We start from the raw sequence: 22,193 nt of genomic DNA on the forward strand, positions 1-22,193 counted from the left end.
GTTATTCTAGGAGCCAAGCAGCAGCCACCTTTATCATTACGAATGCCAACTTGAAAAAAGGCTGAGAGGGTTTGTAAATCCAAAAGAACTGGAGAAAAACAATGCCAAAGCTTAACGGCATTGGTCATGCCATGCCAGGTACCCTTATTCTCCTTGGTCTTTTCAATTACATCAGTTATATGTCCCTTGTCTTAGTGAATCTCCATTGCATTTTTTATTCGCATATCTGCTGCCTCAAGTTACACAGCACTATAAAGAAAATGTGGTCTAGTTAACGGCCTCTCACTAAATTAGGACGGCCAGGTTTAACAAATACAAATATAAAACACCCAGCTAAATTTGAATTTCAAATAAACAATAATTTTTAGTGTAGAATATCCCAAATACTGTATGAGACACATAGTACACGTTATCTCAGAACCCTAAAGTTCCACTGTTGAACTAAAGGACAGCTCAGATCCGTCCCAGTCAGACACATGATAGTTACTGTCATAGTAAATAATTATTTGGAGAAAAACTAACCCCCAAGTTCTGACTTACTATCCCACAAATCTAAATCACCAGTGGCACTTTTAAATTAAGCAGATAGCTTTCTAAAAGCCAAAACATGGCAGCTAAACAGAAAAAAAAAAGAAAAGAAGTTGCTGTTGTATAATGTTTTCATAGATGCATGTATATGGGCCTCTGGGATTCAATTCAGTCATTAGGCTGTGCAGCAAGTACCTTCACCTGTGAGCCATCTTTCTGGTCCACCTCTTTAAATCATATATTTATTAGTAATAGTTTAGCTTCTTTACTCCTTATTAGGCTATAAATTCCATTAGAATATGGACTGAATCAGTAATAGCTGAATCTCCAATACCTATCTCTGTTAGTAACTAGTGGTTGACTAAATGTTTTAATCATACTAAATGAAAATTATATAAGTAGGAGGAATGTATGTATTAGTGGTGAGACCATGGAGAAGTAACAGCCTCAGTACATGTGTGGGTTAACATACCTTAAGTTTGGTTGAAACATATGTAAGGTGGAAAGTCTGTTAGATGTGTCTGATAGGCAAATGAGGTCCAAATCACAAAAGGCCCTCAATATACTTGGCTGATCTCCCCAACAGCTGTGTAACACTATTTAACGGGTTGCCAAAAGAAAAATAAATTAAAGAGAAACTGGACCTGGAATAGTGGTGCACACTTTTAACCCTGGCACTTGGGAGGCAAATTCAGGCAGAGAGCTCATGACTTTGAGGCTAGCCTGTTTTACATAGTTCTAGGCCATCCAGGGATACAAAGTGACACCCTGCTTTAAAAAAAAAAGTCTGGTTAGGAAGTTATTTTAGTATAGATGAAGAGGTTATGAAAGCTTAAAGGTTAACAGCAGTGAGAAGAGACAGCAGATTTGTACAAAAAGAATTGAGAGGACAGACTATTCTGAGGAAAAAGAAGGGCAGGTTTGAATCATGTGGCCTGTTGAGTAAAATGATGCAGAATGAAATTGCCCTTGTTTTCTTCTTTTGAGTGCTTTCTCTTCTGTCCTCTTTCTTTCCTTTCCTCCTTTTTTTTTCCTCCCTTCCTTCCACTTAGACTTGAATAAGTAAAAAACTATATAAATAAGAGAAAATATATAAATCTATTAGTTATTCTAAGATACTAACAACTTCAATACATAAAATGAAATTTGTAGGGCATGGTTTCTTCAAATTTCTTCACCCCTTCAAAATCCATAAGAGAAACTAAGAACTTCAGAGAAATTTTCTTTTCAAAGTTACTTTTTAAAAAATAATTTTTAAATATTATTTATTTATTTATTTTTATGTATGTGGCTGTTTTGCCTGCATGTATGCCTATGTACCATGTGTATGGCAGGTCAGAGAGGGTATTAGAACTTCTGAAACTAGAGTTAACAATAGTTGTGAGACAACTATTAACCACTGAGCTATCTCTCCAGGCCCTTAAAGTTACCTTTTAAAGTAAATTATGGTACAAACTAGATTTATACTGAATTGTTCATAACTATAACTTACGGCAACTCTTTCTAAAATAACCAAGGCCAAACATAAGCAATAAGCATATTAAGCAATTAAATTTTGCAGATCAGAATCTTAACACTTGAGAGAAAAAATAGTAAAAATAAAAATTACACAGTAAAAAAAAAATTAGATAGTTTTTGCTTAATTTTTTAACTAAATCACATAAAGAAATATAAAGCAAAGAAACTAAAAAAGTCAGTTTTGAAGTGACATACCATATAATTGGTATTCAGAATGCAACTGCTGTTTTATTACTTCCACAGCTCCCACCGGTTTCTCTACTTCCACCAATCTCTACTCTCTACAAGCAGGTATGGTATATTACTGTTCAGTACACCCTGATGGCTTTTCATCTCATTCAAGTGTTTTCATTACATTGTGTGTGCACTCATGTGTCTGCGCGCGTATGTACAGGTATAACACAGTGTAGAGGTCAGAGGATAACTTGAAGGAGCCAATTCTCTCCTTCCACCATGTAGATCCCAGAGATCAAATTTAATACACAGGCTTGGCAGTAAGCACCTTTACCTGCTGAGCCATCTCACTGGGACCTTCACTCAAGTTTGAAAGCCAAAGTTCCTATAATGGCTTTACAATGCCCTATGATATAGAGCTCTACCACCTACAGAATTATTTGTCTTCATATCTATCCACCCCATCCCCCGTTTTTGTTTTTCAAAACAGGGTTTCTCTGTGTAGTCCTGACTGTCCTAGAACTCACTCCATAGAGCAGGCTGACCTTGAACTCACAGGGACCCACCTGCCTCTGTCTCCAGAGTGCTAGAATTAAAGTCATCCAGTATGCCATTACTACCCAGACATCATCTCTTTTGTTTTGTAGGGTTTGTTTGTTAGTTGTTGTTGTTGTTTGAGACAGGGTTTCTCTGTGTAATAGAACACTGACTGTCCTGCACTTGCTTTGTAGGCCAGCCTGGCCTAGAACTCACAGAGATCCACCAGCCTCTGCCTCCCGAGTGCTGAGATTAAAAGTATGCATCACCATGCCTTGCCTTTGTTGTTGTTTCTTAAGATTTATTTTTATTGCTGGGCACAGGAGTAAACTACTTTAATACCAGCACTCTGGAGACAGAGGCAGATGGATTTTGTGAGTTCAAGGCCACCCTGGTCTACAGAGAGTTCCAGGACAGCCAGGGCTACAGGGTTACAGAGAGAGACTCCATCTCAAAAAAAAAAAAAAAAAAAAAAAGAAAGAAAAAGAAAATCACTGTGTGTTTGTGAGATTGTGTATGTTATGTGCATGTGTGCACATGTCTTGGTGTTGGTGTATAGTTGCTATACAAATACACTTTATTATTCTAGACCTTATATTCCTCAACAGAGAAAAGTATCAGCCAGAGAGGTCACCTTATATTGCAAGTAAGTAACTGACAAGAAAAAAGGAGATCTGTCTTACAGTTTACTTTTTCTTCTTCTTCAAGACATGGCATCTTACAGTGAAGTTCAGGCTGGCCTCAAACTCCTTCCTCAGCCTTCCAGTACAGTGCTGGATTTAAAGGCATGTACAGACACACCTGTTTTTGTTTTTTAACTTGGTAACCAGTGTTTATTGGGCTTACTGAGTATCTATGCTGTATATGTAAAGCTTTCAAACCATAATACTTGTGTAGAGCTCAAAGGACAAGTTTATGAAGTCAGTTCTCTCCTTCCACCTCTACATGGGTCCTGGGGATCAAACTCATGTCACAAGGCCAGCACAGCAGCGTTTTATGCACTGAGCAACCTCTCACAGCTCCCCTTTTTGTTCCTCAACCCATTTATTGATTTGTGTGTTCTCAAGCCATAGCACAAGTGTGAAAGTTGGAGGGTAACTCTCTCTACCATGTGGATCCCAGGAATCAAACTCAGGTCATCAGGCTTGGTAGCAAATGCCCTATCACTGATCCACCTCACCGACCTTTTCTTTAACTTTTAATACATACTATCTGGCCTTAAGAACTCCACTTAAAAAGGGAAAATGGGCTTCTCATCATTAAATTTTAGTTCTAAAAAAGGGGAACAAGTAACTCCCTAATACTTTTTATGCACAATACAAAAATAATCTTGAAGAAAGCTATGGTTTTTGAAATCATAGCCACTGCTGACTGCTCCTCTGGCATCCATTTCCTCCTCTGCCTAACAGACTCCCTTCAGGTTATAGTATGCGTTAGGGGTACCCAACACCATTCCATGTTCAGAAACACATTTAGTATAAGGGTAATCAATAGTGATTGGTTCAGGAACTAGCATATGACCTGACTCTGAGCAAAAAAGAAAGAAGTCCGGGAAAGGTTTCTGGAGTCTTCTCTCTGAAAACTGAGGCACAGAAGCAGATGTCTTTCTTCTTTTAGAAGCTGTGTGTGAGTTTGTCTAGAATCAATGCAACCATTTTACTACTAGACTAATAACTAAACTAATCTCAAGCATGGAACATTTGAGCAGTATATGAGTTGAACAAAATAGGAGGTTTTTTTACTGACACTGTTAAGCAGTTAAAATCAACAAACCCTGACGCCTGTTACATGGAAAGATAAATTCTGGTTTGTTGTTGTTTTTGTTTTTTTCAGACAGAGTTTCTCTGTGTAATAGCCCTGGCTGTCCTGGAGCTGTCACTGTGGACCAAGCTGGCACATGCCTTTAATCCTAGCACATAGGAGGCAGAGGCAGAGGCAGAGGCAAGTGGGTCTCAGAACTTCATAGAGAGACCCAGTCTCAAAACAACAACAATAATAATAATATCAATAAATTAAAATTTTAACACAATTCAAGATCACACAGCTATGTGTTCTAGGTACTCAGGGCTAGACAATGGTGGATGGTACTGACCTTGGCTTTGTTTTCACTCCCCAACACCAGATCATAGGGTAGATTTCACACTGACAAGGGACATGCACAATGGTACAACTTCATAGGTTGAACTTACACTACTATTGACCCTTTTATTAAAACAGATGATTTTCTTACTTTATATAAACTTACAAATATACACAATCAGGGGCTAGAGAAATAGCTCAATGGCTGAAAGCACTGGTTGCTCTCCCAGAGGACCTGAGTCCGATTCCCAGCACCCACCCACACGGTAGTTCTAAAACACCAGCTCCAAGTGATCAGCAACAAGTGATCCTCCTCCTCTGGCCTCTGAGACCATTGCACACATGTGGTTCACAGACACATGTTTAGGCAAAACATCCAAACAGATAAAAATAAATCTTTAAATATGCAGATACAACAAATATTCTGCATATAAGCAAGAAAATTGGAAAATGATCTTTAATAGGGTTTAATAGTTGATTTTACATTATCACATGTCAAATTCTACATATTCCAAAGCTAACTGGCATAACAATACATTGGGAACATTAAGCCTCCATTTGGCCTGGTTCATTATAAAACTAAACTAACAACTCCAAAACACATACTCATTTCTAATTTCTTAGTTCCAAAAACAAACTTCAATCTAAACTAGAAAATCTTACTAAAAGTAATGTACATTTTATTATTTTCTTTATTAAAATAAATCTCCATTAAATATAAACATTTTAAAACTTAAGCCACAAAATGAAACTGGTTGAATACAAAAGACTTAACAAAATACTCTGGCATTGGATATTGAGACAAGAAGACACAAATAAGGCCTGAGTGACTGAGAGACGGCTCAGTCACTTATAGGACCTGAGTTCAGATTCCCAGTACCTCATAAAAGCAGCTGAACTCTGTAGTCCCCCAGGAGGGGGGCCACAACATGCCCACCCAACTAGTGAGCTCCAAGTGCATTAATAGACTTTGTCTCAAGAAAGGAGGGAACTCCTTTTGTAAACCATACTAGCCTGGAACACAGAGATCCTCCTTCTTCTGCCTCCCAAATGCTGGGAGTAATGGCATGCATCCCCACACCCAGCTTAAATAAGCTTCATCCTCCTCCTCCTCCTCCTCCTCTTCTACATTTATTTATTTAGTGTGTGTCCCCACATGTATATGTAGGTGCACATGTGCTGGAGTGTACACATAGAAGTCAGAAACAAGTTATGGAAGTTTTCTACTTCTACCATGTGGATTCTGGGAACCAAACTCAGGATATCAGGCTGGATACTGCTAGCAAGAGCTTTTACCTAATGATTTATCTTGCCAGCACAGCCCACAACCCTAGCTCTTGATACTATTTTCTCTTTTTTTTTTTTTTTTTTTTGAGACAGATCTCATATTCCAGGCTACTCTCAACTCACTGTGTAGCTGTGATCTTCCTAACAACCTGATATTCTATGTCTCTACCTGGAATTATAGCCATGTATCACCACACCCACACACCACACCAGTTTACCTCATGTTGGGGATCAAATCCAGGGTATTCTATATATGAGACAAGCATTCTAATAACTGAATTATATTTCTAAGCCCAATCTTAACATTTCAAAGGTAGTTTTACATTTCATGTAAACAGTATCTGTACAACTGCCAGAAAATACAAGAACATTAAAATATGAAACCCAGGCCACAAAGACGGCTCAGTGTGTAAGGTGCTTGCTGCCAAGCCTGACAACCAGAGTTTGATCACCAGGATTCACATGGTGAGAAAAAGAACCAACTCTTATAAATTGTCATCTAATTTACCATGGCACACCATGGCACTCCTGCTCCCACACATACACAGGAAAAGGAAGGAAGGAAGAAAGGAGGGAGGGAGGGAGAGTGGGAGGGAGGGAGGATATATGGATAGATAAACAGACAGATAGATATATGTAATAGATTTTCCAAAAATACATTAAGCTCCATTTGAATTCAATTTTTTTTTTGAGACGGACTATATAGCTCTGGCTACAGCCAGTGTTCGTGACTGGTGGGCCACCTCTCCATATTACAAAGATCCACCTGCCTCTGCCTCCTGAGTGCTGGGAGTAGAGGTGTGCACCACTAAGCCCAGCTCAAGTTCAGACACAATTCTTAAGACTAGAAATCTAGCCAAGCAGTGGTGGTACACATCTTTTCATCCCTGAGTTAGAGGCCAGCCTGGTCAACAGAGCAAGGTCCAGGACAGCCAAGGCTACACAGAGAAACCCTAAAATAAACAAATAAATAAATAAGAAAAGATGAAGATAGGTTGGAGGGAAAGATCTTTGGAAGATAGTTTTAACACAATAACAGGTAAATTTTTTTGTTGTTGTATTTATAGTTCAGACTAAAATCAACATAATATACAAAATATTGATACTATTCCAATTAAGGGTCCTAATAAATAAACTAACTCAAAAATTAGGCTACTACAATAGCCAAGGAATGAGGTGACCAAGGACCTTAAGCAAAAAAGGCTAAATCTAGAAAGAAACAGTGATCTTAGTTATCTATTAATTCAACATACTTTGATTAAATTGTCTACTACTTCCAGGGCTCTAAACAAACTAAGTCTCTTCCAACCAAGTAGGAAGATAATTCCATAGGACAAAGTATACATAAATAAATGCAGTAGTAAGCCAGGTGTGGTGGCATATGCCTGTAATCCTAGCACTCAGGGGAAGCAAGGACAAGTGGATTGATGTGAGTTCTAGGCCAACCTGATCTACAAAGCAAGTCCAGGCCAGCCAAGGCTACACAGTGAAAACCTGCACTGAAAACAAACAAGCAAATTCTATAGCCACTTTAAACATGATAAATTTCATCTAAGAAGTACTCTAAAAAAAAAAAAAAAAAAAGAAAGAAAGAAAGAAAAGGGAAGGATGTCTTCTAACAAAGGTATCAGGGAATATATATTCTGGGGGAAAAAGACATCTGATATGAGTTCAAAACATATATAACATTTTGACAAGTGACCATTAGAAATGATAGGAAGACAAAATTGTACATTCAAATAACAGTGGGGGGGAAAGCTACTATAAAAGCTATGATGGACCCCGGGAGAAAAAATGGTCTAGAAAATTGGGAAGAAGAAAAAAAGATGGATTAATATGCAAAGGGGCTTTTTTTTTAAACAGGCAAAAAAAGCCATTAGAAGATTTTTTTTTTCTTCCTCCGAGAGAGGGTTTTTCTGTGTAAACTTGGCTGCTCTATCATTTACTCTGTGGACCAAGCTGACCTCAAACTCACAGAGCTCCACCTGCCTCCAGAGTGCTGGGATTAAAGGCATGCACCAACACCAACACCCAGCACCAACACCAACACCCAGCACCATTGGAAGATTTTTAAAGAAATTAAAAGATTTATCATTGTATCATTTTAAGGTAAATCATTACATGATATTATAACAATAAATCTGTAGACTGGGGACTAGAGAGCTGACCTCTCAGCAGTTAAAGAGACCTTTTTGTTCTTCCAGAAGACCAGGGGTTCAATTCCCAACACCTACAGCATGGCTCATATCTGCATCGACAGCTCAAGGAGTTCTAATGCCCTCTGAGGCCCTCTGAGGGCTTTGAGGTCCCCAGGCACACATGTAATGCACAGACATATACCAAGCAAAACACCCACAAAAACTATAGACTGGACAGAACAAAACTGGGAAAACAATAAGCTTTCACTCAGTCCAGGAAGGAAGAACTTTTGTTAAGTTGGCAGGTTAGGAAAAAGACAAGATATAAACATGCTGTCAATTATCTTGTTGATAATTTACTCACAGTTCAACATATTCTAACATAGTTTAACATATTCACTTATCACACAAAATGAAGTTGACATTCATATTATTTTCAAAAAAGGATACAAAAGTTGATGGGTAGGAAAGGGGGGTTGGAGCTGGGAATAGTTGGTAGGAGGGACTGAATATGGTCAAAACATGTTATATAAAACTCTCAAAGAAAAAAAGTAAATATCATTGTATCTTGCTTTTACCAAAAAAGAGATATATGTTTTTCCTTTTTGGTTTTTTGAGTCAGGGTTTCTCTGTGTAGCCTTGGCTATCCTGGACTTTGTAGACCAGGCTGGTCTCAAACTCAGAGATCTGCCTGCCTCTGCCTCCCCAGGTGCTGGGATTACAGGCGTGAGCCACTGTGCCCAGCCAAGAGATGTCTTATTTAGCTGTTTTGTTTTGTTTTGTTTTTCCCTCACCGGTAGTTGAAGAGATGTTCTATAGTCATTATTATGGTTTCTGATACCTTAAATAAAATATGATCTGGCACAAGAAAATTAAAATAAAGAGAAAATGTAATGCATATGCAAAAAAAAATTATATATATTTACTTTAGGCCAGGTGTGATAGCTCATCTCTTTTTAATCTCAGCACTTGGGAGACAGAGGCAAGTAGACCTCTGTGAATTCAAGGCCAACCTAGTCTACATAGTAAGTTCTTCACCACACAGGGCCATCTAGTGGCGCCCCCCAAAAAAAGGAGAAAAGAAATTCACCTTACACTCAATGTTTCAGCACATTTAAAAGAAGTTTCTTTTTGATATACTATTAGGAGCAACCATACTCTATAGTAAGGATGTAAAATGAAAGATAATAGCATAAATGTATTTTCAGTGTTCTTAATATTTAGTATGCAGAATTTCATTCAAGAATAAATATCTTAAACTCAAAAGTTTATTTCAATTTGAACCAGAATTTTCTATACATCCATCTTAAAGCCCACATTTTGTATAATTATAATAGCTTTCTGAAAAATTATTTCTGGGGTCAAACATAGTGGCACATGCCTATACTCTTAGCACTTCAGAGGATGAGACAGGAGAAATGTAAGTTTGAGAGCCTAGCCTAGACCACATATAGCCTAGCCTGAGCTATACTGTTTTGATTTAATCTCAAAAATAAACAAATAATATATTCAACTCAACTTGACCAATATTTCTCTACAAGATTAAAATTTTTCAATCATTAGTATCTTCTTCATTTTCTCCCCTCCTCCCTACTCAACTCCCCGCCCAACAAATTCCCTTTGTATGACTGGAAGGCAAGATACTCTATGATCCAGCATGATTCTAAGGCAATGTGAATACATAATCCCTACAGATACAAATAGCATCATTTATTCTTTACAGGATCGGTCAGTGATATACTGGATTTCTGAACATATGAATGACAAATGTATCTAACAGAAGCTATGCTTTACCATTGGGGGAAACAAAGGGGAAAACACACAATAGATGGGTGGCAAATCCTACAAACTTTACAAAACACTGGAAAGCTGCCTCTGGGTTACAACCACAATTACAAAAGTAAACCAAGACAGTTCTAAGACAAAGGAAGAGAGGAAAACTCTTAGCGATCACTAAGAGTTTTCAAAAAAGCATTATTCAGTATTAGTGTTAGTTTCTAAGGTATCATTTAACACTAGCACTAATTTTTAAAGGAGATAACTTGCCATTCACAAGGACACAAGAAGTAATTGCTACACACCTCTGTAAGACATTTATACTTCATTACACTTGCATGGACTCCATTCCTTTCAAATGTTTCCAAAAATACATAGTCTTAGAATAAGTGAGGTTCCCTACTGAAACACTTTATTCTGTAAGCTTAACTATAACACATTTTAAAAGACAACAAATTCATCCTCAAAAAGAAAGAATCACAAAGGCCCCTCTGCTTACTCAAAATCATTACATAAAGCACTGTCTGAAAATGCAAAGAAGATTTGAATATCTGACACCTATAATAACCATAAAACGAACCACACTTTAAAGAACAAAAAAAACTTTTTTGTTTCCCTTTCTTTTTTCCACCCTATCAGAGACATGAAATATCTCAGCCTCAGACAAAGCTCTCTAATAAAAATGCATTTATATGTACAGTTAACACGTACATGTATAGAAACCTATCACATATATGTCTATATCCCATTCACAGGGAAGAGAAATGTTCTCTCTATTTGTAAGAGTCGAAATTATATCAATTCTCTCCCCAAAATTAAGTTAAATCACCATAAATTAATTAACGAGTAATAAAATACTGCATGCAGACCTAAGACGCTATATGCATAGAAGGAAATTAAAACACACACACACACACACACACACACAGACTAAGGCCATGAATGAATACAACCGCCCAATCCGTGAAAATCACTAACCGGCATTTGGTTTCTATGAGAGAGACACGGAGTCTCAAAATGAATAATCACAAAGGCAACTCAGTTTCTGAAGTTAACCAAGATAAAATACAACGAACCAAATCAGACAACTGTATTAAAGTATAAACTTTAAGGAATTCCCACAAAGAGAAAGACTGTCTTCAAGCATGGATTATAAAACATTCCTTGCACGTAAAAATCTTGAATTATTAAAAAAAAAAAAAAAAAAGTGGAGGGCCGTCAAAAACCTGAATGACATGCAATGGCAAAACCAAAAGCCGGGTTTTTCCTCCCACCCTCACTCCAGCCCCTCCACCCCCACCTTCTGAGGACAATAGACCAGGGTCCTAACTGCAAACTTTAAAGGTGTAAGCCAGAGCAGTTTTACTGCAGCTGTAACTGCAATCTGACCCCATCCCGAACCTGGCGCACCCAAGAATACTTCTGGCCTGAAAACATCACCGGGGTTTTGTTAAACACAAATCAGACCCATCCCAAAATAAAAAATAAAAAATAAATTAAATTAAAACTTTGCTCCCAAATACCTGGAGGATCCATCTCAATATAAAATATGAGTTCTGTCGAATAGGGCATCATCACCTCCCTCCAGTCTGCGTCATCGCGGTCCATACTCCACACCGTATTGTACATCGCGCTGTCAGGGGCAGGTCGTCAGAAAATAGAGAGCATATAGAGAGAGAGCATATATATATATGTGTGTGTGTGTATATATGTGTATATATATATATATATATCGTTTATCTGATATTTAAAAATCTGAATATATTTTTGCAAAAGTTCCACACGGAAATACACTTGGAGGTTTCCAACGGCCAGTACAAGTCCAGCCAACTACTGGGATGAGAACAAGGTGCTCGCTCCCCTTCTCTCCTCCCACGGCACCCGACAAAACGCCCCGAACTTTCAAGCCCCGGGGTCTTTACCTCCGAGGGTCACGGGGAGGCTCGAGAGGCAGAGAGCGGCGGTGTTAAAAAGCGGCTCCCCGAAAATCCTCTCCCACACAATCGCTCTCCGGAGGGACCAGCTCCAGCCGCCGCCTGAGCTTTCAGCGGAAGCCACTTTTGTGTCCTTCGGGAGAGAGAGAATGGAGGGGAGGAAAAAGAAAGAAAGAAAGAGAAGAGCAGAGAAGAAGGCGCTGGGAGAGGGCTGGGGAGTGACAAAGGCTTGCAGAGGGGGGGTGCGCTCAAGTTTCGGGGTCCCCTGGTCTGCGGGGAGCGAGTGCCTCAGGGACCGGGACTCGGGCTCGGTCGGCAGCTTCAGGACGGCGACCCGCCGGAGAGTCCAGTCAGCCGGGCTGCGCGCGGGCAGCAGACGCCACCCCGACCGCGCCGGCTCCCTCACGCTCTGCCCGGGCTCCAGCCACTAGAGTTTCATTTTAACTGCGCGGAGGGGACCTCCTCCCCCGCCCCCCGGCCACCCCCGCCGAGGGCCCCGCCGACCGCGCCGGGCAGGGGGGACGAGCCGGCGGCCCCGCCGTCCCGCCACCCGCGCCAGCCCAGCGCGCGAACACCGCCGAGCGCCGGACACGGACTCGCGCTCGCTCCCTCCGCCTCGGCTTCCGACGCTGCCCGTCACCCCGTGAGAGCCGACTCTTCAGGCGCGACTCTGTCCGGGCCCCCCCCGGCCTCGCCCGGAATGGTACGGCCCGGGCGCTGGCCGCTCGCCAGGAGTCGGAGCCGGGCGCACGCGAGCTCGGCCGGGAGGCGGGGGCGGCTGCTGATTGGCTGATCCCGGTTGCCGGAGCCCGAGCCTGCGTCTTTTGTCTGCCCTGCTCCAGCTGAGGAGCGGAGACGGCTGCGCGCCCCGAGCGGGCCAATCAGGAGGCAGCCGGCGCCGGCCGGTGAGGCGGCGATTGGTCGGGCCCCGGTTACCAAGCGGGACAAAGGCAGAAGGGGGGGGGAAGGAGAGAGGAGAAAGAGGAGGGGGTGCGGGGAAGAAAGAAGGCGCAAACGGCGCTTACTGACAGGCTGGGCGAGCGCTCGGGGGCTCAGGCTGCCCGGAGACTGGCGGGGCTCCCGCTGTGGCTCGGTCCGCCCGGACCAGGGACGAGGGAGGGGGAGGACGGGCTGGCGCGAGACTCTTCTGCCTGGAGACTGGCCGCGGGGGAGGGGAGGGGAGCGGGAGCGGGGCGCGCTGTCGCTTGGCGGGGCGCGCGCTCTTCTGCTCCGCTGGAAGTCTCCGGGCAGAGTTCCTCCCCGCGAGCCTCTTCACCTTGCCGCGTTCGCCCTCCCCTAGCCCGGTGTTAAATCACCGGAGACGGCAAAGGTCGCCGAACCCGCTGGCGGGGCCGCGCCCGTCCAGACGAGGTGCCCGTCGGCTCCCCGCGAGTGCCCGCGGGCGCCGGACCCTGAGTGCTTGTCGGGGAGCCGTTTTGCCGCTGTTCTGCTCCCCACAGAAAGACTTTTGAACCCAGAGTAACTAACTGCTCGGGTGGATAGGCCTCTCGCAAGCCCTCCAGTTCCGGTACCCCAACCAGGTCGGGCGGGGGGAGGCCTGGCTTTTTTGGAATTACGGTGCCTGTGTGATTTCGGAGATAAATCACAGGTGTTGGAGCCTCTTGCCAAAAAAGGCGCTGTTCTGTTTCCCTCACAGACCCCCTTCCTCACACACAGCCCCCTCCCTCGAAGCTTAGGGCTCTGAGACCGGCCTCGGTGTGAAAATGCCGAACGGTTCCATGCATTTCAGAAACAGTTCGTGAACTTCCCGGGGAACCCTGAATGGCTAACCTATGCCTGGAATTGACATCCTGACCTACAATACAGTCTGAGGAAGCCAAAAACTTCTATTTCCTCTTTACACGGCAGTCACAAAACCGATTGTGTTTGAGTTGACAACCTGATTTAAGCCCTAGCAAAACCTATCCTGAGTAGTTCTGTTCCTTGATTGGCCTCTGGTAAGGTCGCCACTTTTCACCCTGTACCTCCTAAGGGGGTTCTGCTTTTCTTAAAAGTCTCCTGAGTTAGGCCGGGTGTGGTGGCTCATTCCTTTGGTCCCAGCACTCTGGAGACAGAGGCAGGCGGATGGCCGAGTTCAAGTTGGGGGTGTGTTTTGAGTTGAGACAGCCCAGGAAACAGTCAAAATGAAAATGCATACAAACTAGATACAAAGTAAAGGAATAAAAATCCAGGAAATATAGACAGGAAACAAATTTGAAAATCACATCAGAATTCTTTTAGAATCCTGGCGATACTTTCTTCTGTCTCTTGAGTTGAAATGTATTTCAAAAGCTAGAGCAGTTCTAGGGCAGGGCTCATTAATTTTAATCTCCTGAACTGCTCCTTCAGGTAGATGTTGGAAGATCAACTCTAATTTGTGGCTGGCTTCCCAGCAGTCTCTACTTCCCCAAATCTGAGTACCGAAAGTGTTCACATTTGATAACTCAAAAGGCTGAACAACCAGTCTAGGACAAGTTGGAGTACACAGGTGTCCCCGTGCATTCCTGAACAAAATGAAAGTGAAGAGACAAATGTGTGGGAAAGATACCGGCTTTCGTGTTTCCACAGAAGCTTTTGCCTGGACCAGTTTTCATCAGTTAGTGATGGGGTTTCAGTTTCTGATGTACAAAGTAATCACCCAGGCCTTTCTATATTTTAGGAAGATGGAGTGAAAACGCAACACAGTATAAGTCAAACGCTCAAGGTTGATACATGGCATAAGACAATTGTGCTGGACAGTTTCAGCTAACATCTAAGAGAGGGGAACCTCAACCAAGAAAGTGTTGTTGGGGGCTGGAGAGATGGCTCAGTGGTTAAGGCACTGACTGTTCTTCCACGGGAACCACACTCAAATCCCGGCATCCACATGGCAGCTTACAACTGTCTGTAACTCCAAGATCTGACACTCTCAGACATACATTCAAGCAAAACACCAAAACACATAAAATAAAAGATAAATACATTTTAAATTTTTCTAAAAAAAAAAAAGATTGTCCTTAAGCAGGGCCAGTGGTGGTGCACACTTTTAATCCTAGCACTTGGGAGACAGAGCCAGGCAGATCTTTGAGTTCAAGGACAGCCTGGTTTACAAAGGGAGTTCCAGGACAGTCAGGACTACATAGAGAAACTCTGTTTCGAAAAACTAAGGGAAAAAAAAAAAAAAAAAAAAAACAAGTCTGTAGAAAATTTTATTCACTTTTAATTGATGGGAGAGGGTCCAGCCCATTGTGTGTGGTACTATCCCTGGGCTGGTGTCCTTGGTTCTATAAGAAAGCAGGCTGAGCACGCCTGGGGAAGCAAGCCAGTAAGCAGCACCCTCCATGGCATCCCCTCCTGCCCTGCTTGGGTCCCTGCCCTCACTGCTTTCCATGATAAACTGTTGTGTGGTACTGTGAGTGAAACAAACCCTTTCCTCCTGGAGGTGCTTTTGATAATGGTGTTTCGTCACTGCAATAACAACCCTAAGACACAATGATTCAACCTTGCCACCAAAGTGTATGACCCAAATCTCCCATAGGCCTTTGGATAGGAGACTTCCAAGGGATGAGTGCAACATGAAGCTATGATGCTGTCCAGAAGAGAACACTCCCTTTAAGACGGGCTTAGATCAGGGTCCTACCCTAGTGGGAAGTGCCTATCACGTGATGTTGCCTTTTGTTCAGTTAAGAAACAGAATCAAGGCTCTGATTGCGTGTCATTTAGCTGCCTCTGGCTTTTTGGCAAAGGTAGAAAATGTTAGCTCTGGTGTCCTTGGACCACTTCCATACTGGAGGATTATATTTGGCCTGAGTGTGGATTAAATTCAGCTTTAAGAGCTCAGACTCCTGGGTCACAACCTGCTGCTTTAGGAGGTACTTTATTTTTTTCTTTTGCTGCCCTTCTTTCTTTAATTTAAATTAGCCATAGGTAAATCACAAAATCTATCTGCCTTCATTTATATATTTGGAATAGAAGATTGCCTTTCGATTTAGGCAGGCTATTTAATTTATTGTGGAACACTCTGAGAATGGGAAAAAGTCACTTAATAGAACTGTACCTTTCTAAAATCCAAATAAATAAGATACACTTCCTTTTTTTAACCGTGGTATGGTTATGTTACAAAGCTCTTCAAATATGTTCAATTCCCCATATTCTCTATATTTCAAAAGTGCATGAAAAATTTCTTCTGTGTTCTGAATGTAGTGAATGATCTCAGAGCTCTCTGTACCAACAGAATCTGCCTGGAACTCAGCCAAAAGTTACTCATGATTAAAGGTACCATCTGAACACATTTTTTTTTTTTTCTTAATGCTTGGCAAAATGAAAACCTGCCTTTTTCCTTGAGGTCATTTAGCTTTAACGTCAGGACTGATTTTAGCCTTTGAGGAAGAATTCCACTGGCCTCAATCTCCTCCCCGTCCCCCCATTACCTTCCCTTGACCACTTACCTTCTGAGAATTAGCCCATGCAGCTGAATAAATTCACTTAATAGACGGAAAGCAAAGAAAGCACTAAAATTACCAGTCACCACTTCCAGGGCAGCCCTAAGCCACATGCTTTTGGATGGAAAAGTTTCCCTTATAGTGCAGAAAAAGAACAATGTTGGTGGGTCTTCTAGAAAGTCACCTGGGACTGATGGACACCTCTTGAGATAGCTGTGCCTAATGTCATTCTTAAAAGCATCTCTCTTACATGGCATTTGCAATTTTTTTTAACTTCCCCTCATCTTTTCTAACACTTGAATAGTCATGATAGAGTTAATCATATTAGCCTAAGGCCCTGAGAAATTATGACAGTAGATGAATGAGAAGGCTTTAGAAAAGTGGCACTTGTCCAAATGTAGACGAAGTCCTAGGCTTAGGGGCTTAGACCATCAGCATATGATGGAGATCTGCTCTGCCACACTCTCCCCACCTTGGATTCTCCTTCAGCTAAAGGATATAAAAGCACCTCTCTCTGTACCCTGACATGTTCTGCTTTTTTAATATCTGCCCTTCTAACAACACAGAGGCCACCTGGATGGTATATACGCCACTTCTACAAATGTCCCCTCCAACAAGGCAACAGATTTCAACTTGGCTCTCATCAGGAGACAGAGCAAATGAGATCCAAATGACAGGAACAATAGTCCAGGCTGTTTAGCTAGGGCAGAGCACAAACTGGGCAAGCAGCTGGTGAGCTCTGTTACCTCACTTAATCTCCATAACCCTGGGGAAGAGGGTTGTATTTTTATTCTCATTTTACAGATGAGGAAATTGAGACCCAGAGCAGTGAAGGAACTTGTTCAAAGCCATGCAATCACTTAGGAACAGTGACTTGAGTCCCAGGTCTCTGCTACGTGCCCATGGCCTTTTCTGTGACATCACAGTTTCACCTCTTCATTTACTTAGCAAATGTTTTTACCTGAAAATACAAAAATGAGTAAGAAAGAAACCATAACACTGAGTTCTCCAGACTCAGAGAGGAGGGCCTGTTAGTACATTTTTATATAAATACTAACAGGGCCAACAAAGGAATAAATAATGGCTGGTATGGAAAGTGAAATTGACAGAATTCTGTGGGAATCCAAAGAAGTGATGATCTAGACATGTATGCAAGCAAGTGGATGCTTGTGAGTGGTTAGGATTCCTTGAACTTTTTATATAACTGATTTAAACATGTGCTCTCTCTATTTCTGTTTCTCCAATATATACTATCAACTTCAAGCCTGAAAATTTTTAACAAAGAAACTGAAAGATGGCTCAGCAGCAAAGAGCACTGGCTACTCTTAGGGATTCCCAGAACACTCATGGTGGCTCACAGTTGTCTGTACCTCCAGTTCTAGGGGATCCATAGGCACCGGGTATGCTTGTGGTACACAGACTTACATGCAGCAAAGCATTCATACATATAAAATAAAATAATTAAAAAATATATATCTTAAACCGGAATGGCGGTGCATGCCTTTAGTCACAGCACTTGGGAGGCAGAGCAGAAGCAGGGAGATCTCTTGACTTTTAGCCTAGTCTAGTCTACATAGCAAGTTCCAGGGCAGCCAGAGATGTGTGTGCATGTGTGTGTGTGTGTGTGTGTGTGTGTGTGTGTGTGTGTAGTTTTCATTGAAAAAGCTAGCCCAAGTTGCAGCCTTTAAGTTTTTGTTTTGTTTTGTTCTATTCCATTTTATTATAACTGGTTGTATGTAGTGTTGGGGATTGAACACGGGGCTTCATACACACTAGGCAAATGTTCTACCATTCGAGCTCTGTCCTCAGTCCCTCAATCATACCTGAACAGCTTCTTCCTAACCTTGCCTTCTTTAGTCCATACACCACAGAGCTAGAGTGATGGTGCTAGATAACAACAGCAATAACAATAATAAATAAACCCTAACACAGGCAACGCTCCGGGTTCAGTCTCTAGCACTGGGGAGAAATGAAAACAAACCTACATGTCATTCCTTTCCTTTAAACTCAAGTGGTTTCTCTTGCCCTCTGGAAAATCGTTTGTTGTCTTAGCTTACCATGCAGGCATTTGATGCTCTAGTTCCTGCCAACCTCACTAGTCTCTTCTCACACAATTCTTCCTGTCTCCTAAGAACTATCAATAATTAGCCTGACTGTAAAAATTAATTCCTCAGGGGTGGAGTACCAGGACATTTCCAGCTACCTAGTGAGTTCAAGGTCAGCCCAAACTACAAGAGACTGTATCTCAAAAATAAAATAAGAATTAACTATAGTGAAGTACTTGTTGCAGTTATCAGAACAGTAAAAATTTATCCTCCATATGACATACTACAATATAAAGTGGCAAACTCCCCGTTTTCTGCAGTTTTTGAAGACTATGCTCACACCAGCCCCTCTGAACAGCCTTGGGCTATGTGCTAAAGCATATGTTGTTAGATATAGCTCTCCAACATTCTTAAAAATTCTCTGGGGCTAGAGATGGCTCAGCAGTTAAGAGCATTGGCCACTCTTCCGAAGACCTCAGGTTTGATTCCCAGCACTCACGTGATGGCTCACAATTGACTGTAACTCTAGTTCCAGGGGATTCAATTCCCTCTTTTGGCTTCTGTGAGCACCAGACATGTATGTGGTATACAGACATACATGCAGGAAAAACATCCATACACATAAAATAATATAAGTTTTCTTTAAAAAAAAAAAAAAAAAGCCAGCTGGGCAGTAGTGGTACACACCTTTAAATCTGAGCACTTAGGAGGCAGGCAGAGTTAGGCAGATGTCTGAGTTCAAGTCCAGCCTGGTCTACACAGCAAGCTCCAGGACAGCCAAGGCAACCCAGTGAAACACAATGTTGGAAAACAAACAAGAAAGAAAAAGAAAGAAAGAGAGAGAAAGAGAGAGAGAGAGAGAGAAAGAAAGAAAGAAAGAAAGAAAGAAAGAAAGAAAGAAAGAAAGAAAGAAAAAGAAAACTTCTTGTGGGTGGAAAGCACATCCTTGAGTCACCCATGCCCAGCTATGGGTGTGGCACACACTGGTCAGCAAATGCTCTTTGAGTGAATAAGCAAATATTACAAGTAAATCTTCCAAGGAGGTTCAACAGCATTCTAAGTTCAAATTGCCCTATTAATGCTTTCTGTAGCTCCTCAGCTGATTCCTGATTTATTTAAAAAAAATAAAAATTAAAAAAAAGGCAGTTCTTTGGTTACAGGAACCAAGAGGAACAGTGACCTTCTGCCGGCTGCCTCCAGGGTCTTCACCACACTCAACTCCGCCATTCTTCTATTTTATCAACTGTGAATTGTTTGAAAAATTCCAAGCAGTTTGTGGGAAATTCAGGAAAGCTCAGCAGCTAGAAAAGGAGTTGTTTGTTTTTCAAACCAGCTAATTTCTGAAATATAACTCCATATAGGGCTTTAAAATATGTTCACTTCCTGTGGTCATTATTTCAGTAGTTCTGAGCAATTGTAGTCTGTGTCACCTTTCTAGAATATATCTAGTTGTACTATAATGCCACAGGTCTCAAATGCAGAATCCATTTTACATTTATATCTCATTGTTTGAGGTTAAGACCAGCCCAGTTTTCTTATTAGACAGTCCAAGTTTAGGAGCAGAGATAACAGTTTGCTTTGCAAGCAGCAGGAAAATCTCATGTGGTTTATACAATATGTGTATTAAAACAAAAGGCCTTCTGGAATCTCCACATCAGTCTCTACAGAGGCATCATCCTGCAGATCTGGCAAAGTGAGGTGTCTTCCAGGATTGAAGGATCATCATTTGGGGGGATGGAGAGACAGCTTGCTGATTTCTAACACTTGTTGCTCTTGCAGATTCCTAGCACCCATATGGTGACTCACAACCATTTTTTACTTCCGTTCCAGGGTATCCAGCACCCTCTTCTGACCAGGGTTGTACACGGTGAACATTCATACATGCAGTCACACGTTCAAACACAATAAAACAAACAAACAAACAAACAAATAAAATCTTTTTTTTTTACAAGATCTCTGAGTAAGGAAAGTATAAGCGTGAAATAAAAAAGCCTGGTCAGCAGGCCTTTAATCCCAGCAACCAGAGGCAGGTGGATCTCTGAGTTTGAGGCCAGCCTAGTCTATAGAGTGAGCTCCAGGACAGCCAGGGCTACACAGAGAAAACAAAAACAAAACAAAACAAAAAAGCTTAAATCATCTGATTAAAATACAATACACTCACAGAGATTTTTTTTTTAATTAAAAAGGAGAAGCTGGGCATGATGGCATAGGCCTGTGATAGCAGCACCTGGGAAACCAAGAGAGGAAGAGTGCTACAGTTGGAAGCTAGCCTAGGCTAATTTCTGATCTTCTGATCCTCCTGCCACCATCTCCTAAAATCTGGAATTACTAATAAACACCACCATGTCCGGTTTTTCTTTTTGTTTTTCTTTTATCTTTTTTTTTTTTTTGGTTGTTATTTGAGGCAGGGTTTCTCTTGTGTAGCCTTGGTTGTCCTGTATTTGCTTTGTAGTCCAAGCTGTCCTCGAACTCACAGAGATTTGCCTGCCTCTGTCCCCAGTGCTGGAATTACAGGCATGCGCCACCGCACCAGGCTTGTTTTTTTGTTTTGTTTTGTTTTTGTTTTTTTGTTTTTCAAGACAGGGTTTCCCTGTATAGCTTTGGCCATCTTGGACTCACTTTGTAGACCAGGCTGACCTCAAACTCACAGAGATCTCCTTGTCTCTGCTTCCCTAGTACTGGGATTACAAGCGTGTACCGCCTGTGTCTGGCTTCATGTCAGATTTTTCTTATCTCAAGAAGAAAAGGGGGATGGGAAGAAGAGGAGGAGAAGGAGGAAATTACAATCATCTTGCACAAGAGACACTCAGTAAAGATCCCTATTACACACAACTTCATTTAGAATTTTCGAGTGTATAAAGCTCTAAATTACATCATTTTCAGAACTAGGCTTCTAAAGTACTGAGAAATGTGTATCGAGAAGCAATATTGCCAGGTGGTGGTGGCACACACCTTTAATCCCAGCAGTCAGGAGGCAAAGGCAGGCTGATCTCTGAGTTTGAGGCCAGCCTGGTCTACAATGTGAGTTCCAGGACAGCCAGGGCTGCATATATAACACAAAGAGAGCGAGAGATTTAAAAATAAAAAAGGAAATTGGTCCAAAATGACCAGCTTTCATCTTCAACTTCAACAAAGCCTCTCCTGTAAACCAATTTGGGCTGAGCACTCTGGAAGACATTGTTTGTCCTAACTAAGCCTCCATTTCATAAGGGAGAGTTATAGAAACCAGCAATAACAGTTTCCATGACCTGTGCTTTCGAACTAACTCATTCTCCCTAGGGTCCTAAAAGCAGGGCAAGATAGCATCCTTTGTTGACCCTCTCTGTTTTCCCTCTCTAACAGTTTCACTCTCTCAGCCTCTTCCTGACCTTTTTCACTGCTGAGTCTTAACCTCATGATTCTGTTCTTGTGGAATTCACTGCAGGCTTTATTCCCCAACCACAACTGAAACTCATCCCTTGGATTATGTCTTCTTTTCCAAGACAATAGAGGAATTGAGCCCAGCATCCTAGCTTGATATCTGGCTTTGTGGTTTCTGTTTCTGCAGTGCTCTCCTAGGACCCTGCAAATAAGAATCAGGCAGTACCCATCTCACCCATGAATTGTTTCATCTCTGAAATGTTTTAACTCTATAACAGACCACTAGAACTTCTCTTGTCTTGTCTTGTTTTATTTTTTTCTTTTGACCATGTAATATATTGAGGAAAATGATTATACCCCAATACCAATTCAGCCAGTTCTAGCTGAGAATCTATA

At 41.7% G+C, this 22,193-nt stretch overlaps 1 protein-coding gene across 1 annotated transcript in view; it reads right to left on the reverse strand.

The window, feature by feature from the left end:
* The window catches only part of Pik3r3 (phosphoinositide-3-kinase regulatory subunit 3), an 80,992-nt gene extending 68,393 nt beyond the window's left edge, over window positions 1–12,599 (reverse strand). The window contains exons 1-2 of the mRNA XM_021660605.2: window positions 11,960–12,599; window positions 11,561–11,670 (exon numbers count right to left, since the gene is read on the reverse strand). Coding sequence (XP_021516280.1) covers window positions 11,561–11,666 — 106 coding nt within the window. The 5' untranslated portion in view covers window positions 11,667–11,670; window positions 11,960–12,599. The remainder of the gene's footprint in view (window positions 1–11,560; window positions 11,671–11,959) is intronic.
* Window positions 12,600–22,193: the final 9,594 nt, after the last annotated feature.

This window comes from Meriones unguiculatus, chromosome 3, assembly GCF_030254825.1.
Source record: "Meriones unguiculatus strain TT.TT164.6M chromosome 3, Bangor_MerUng_6.1, whole genome shotgun sequence".
In the NCBI taxonomy this organism is placed as follows: domain Eukaryota; kingdom Metazoa; phylum Chordata; class Mammalia; order Rodentia; family Muridae; genus Meriones; species Meriones unguiculatus.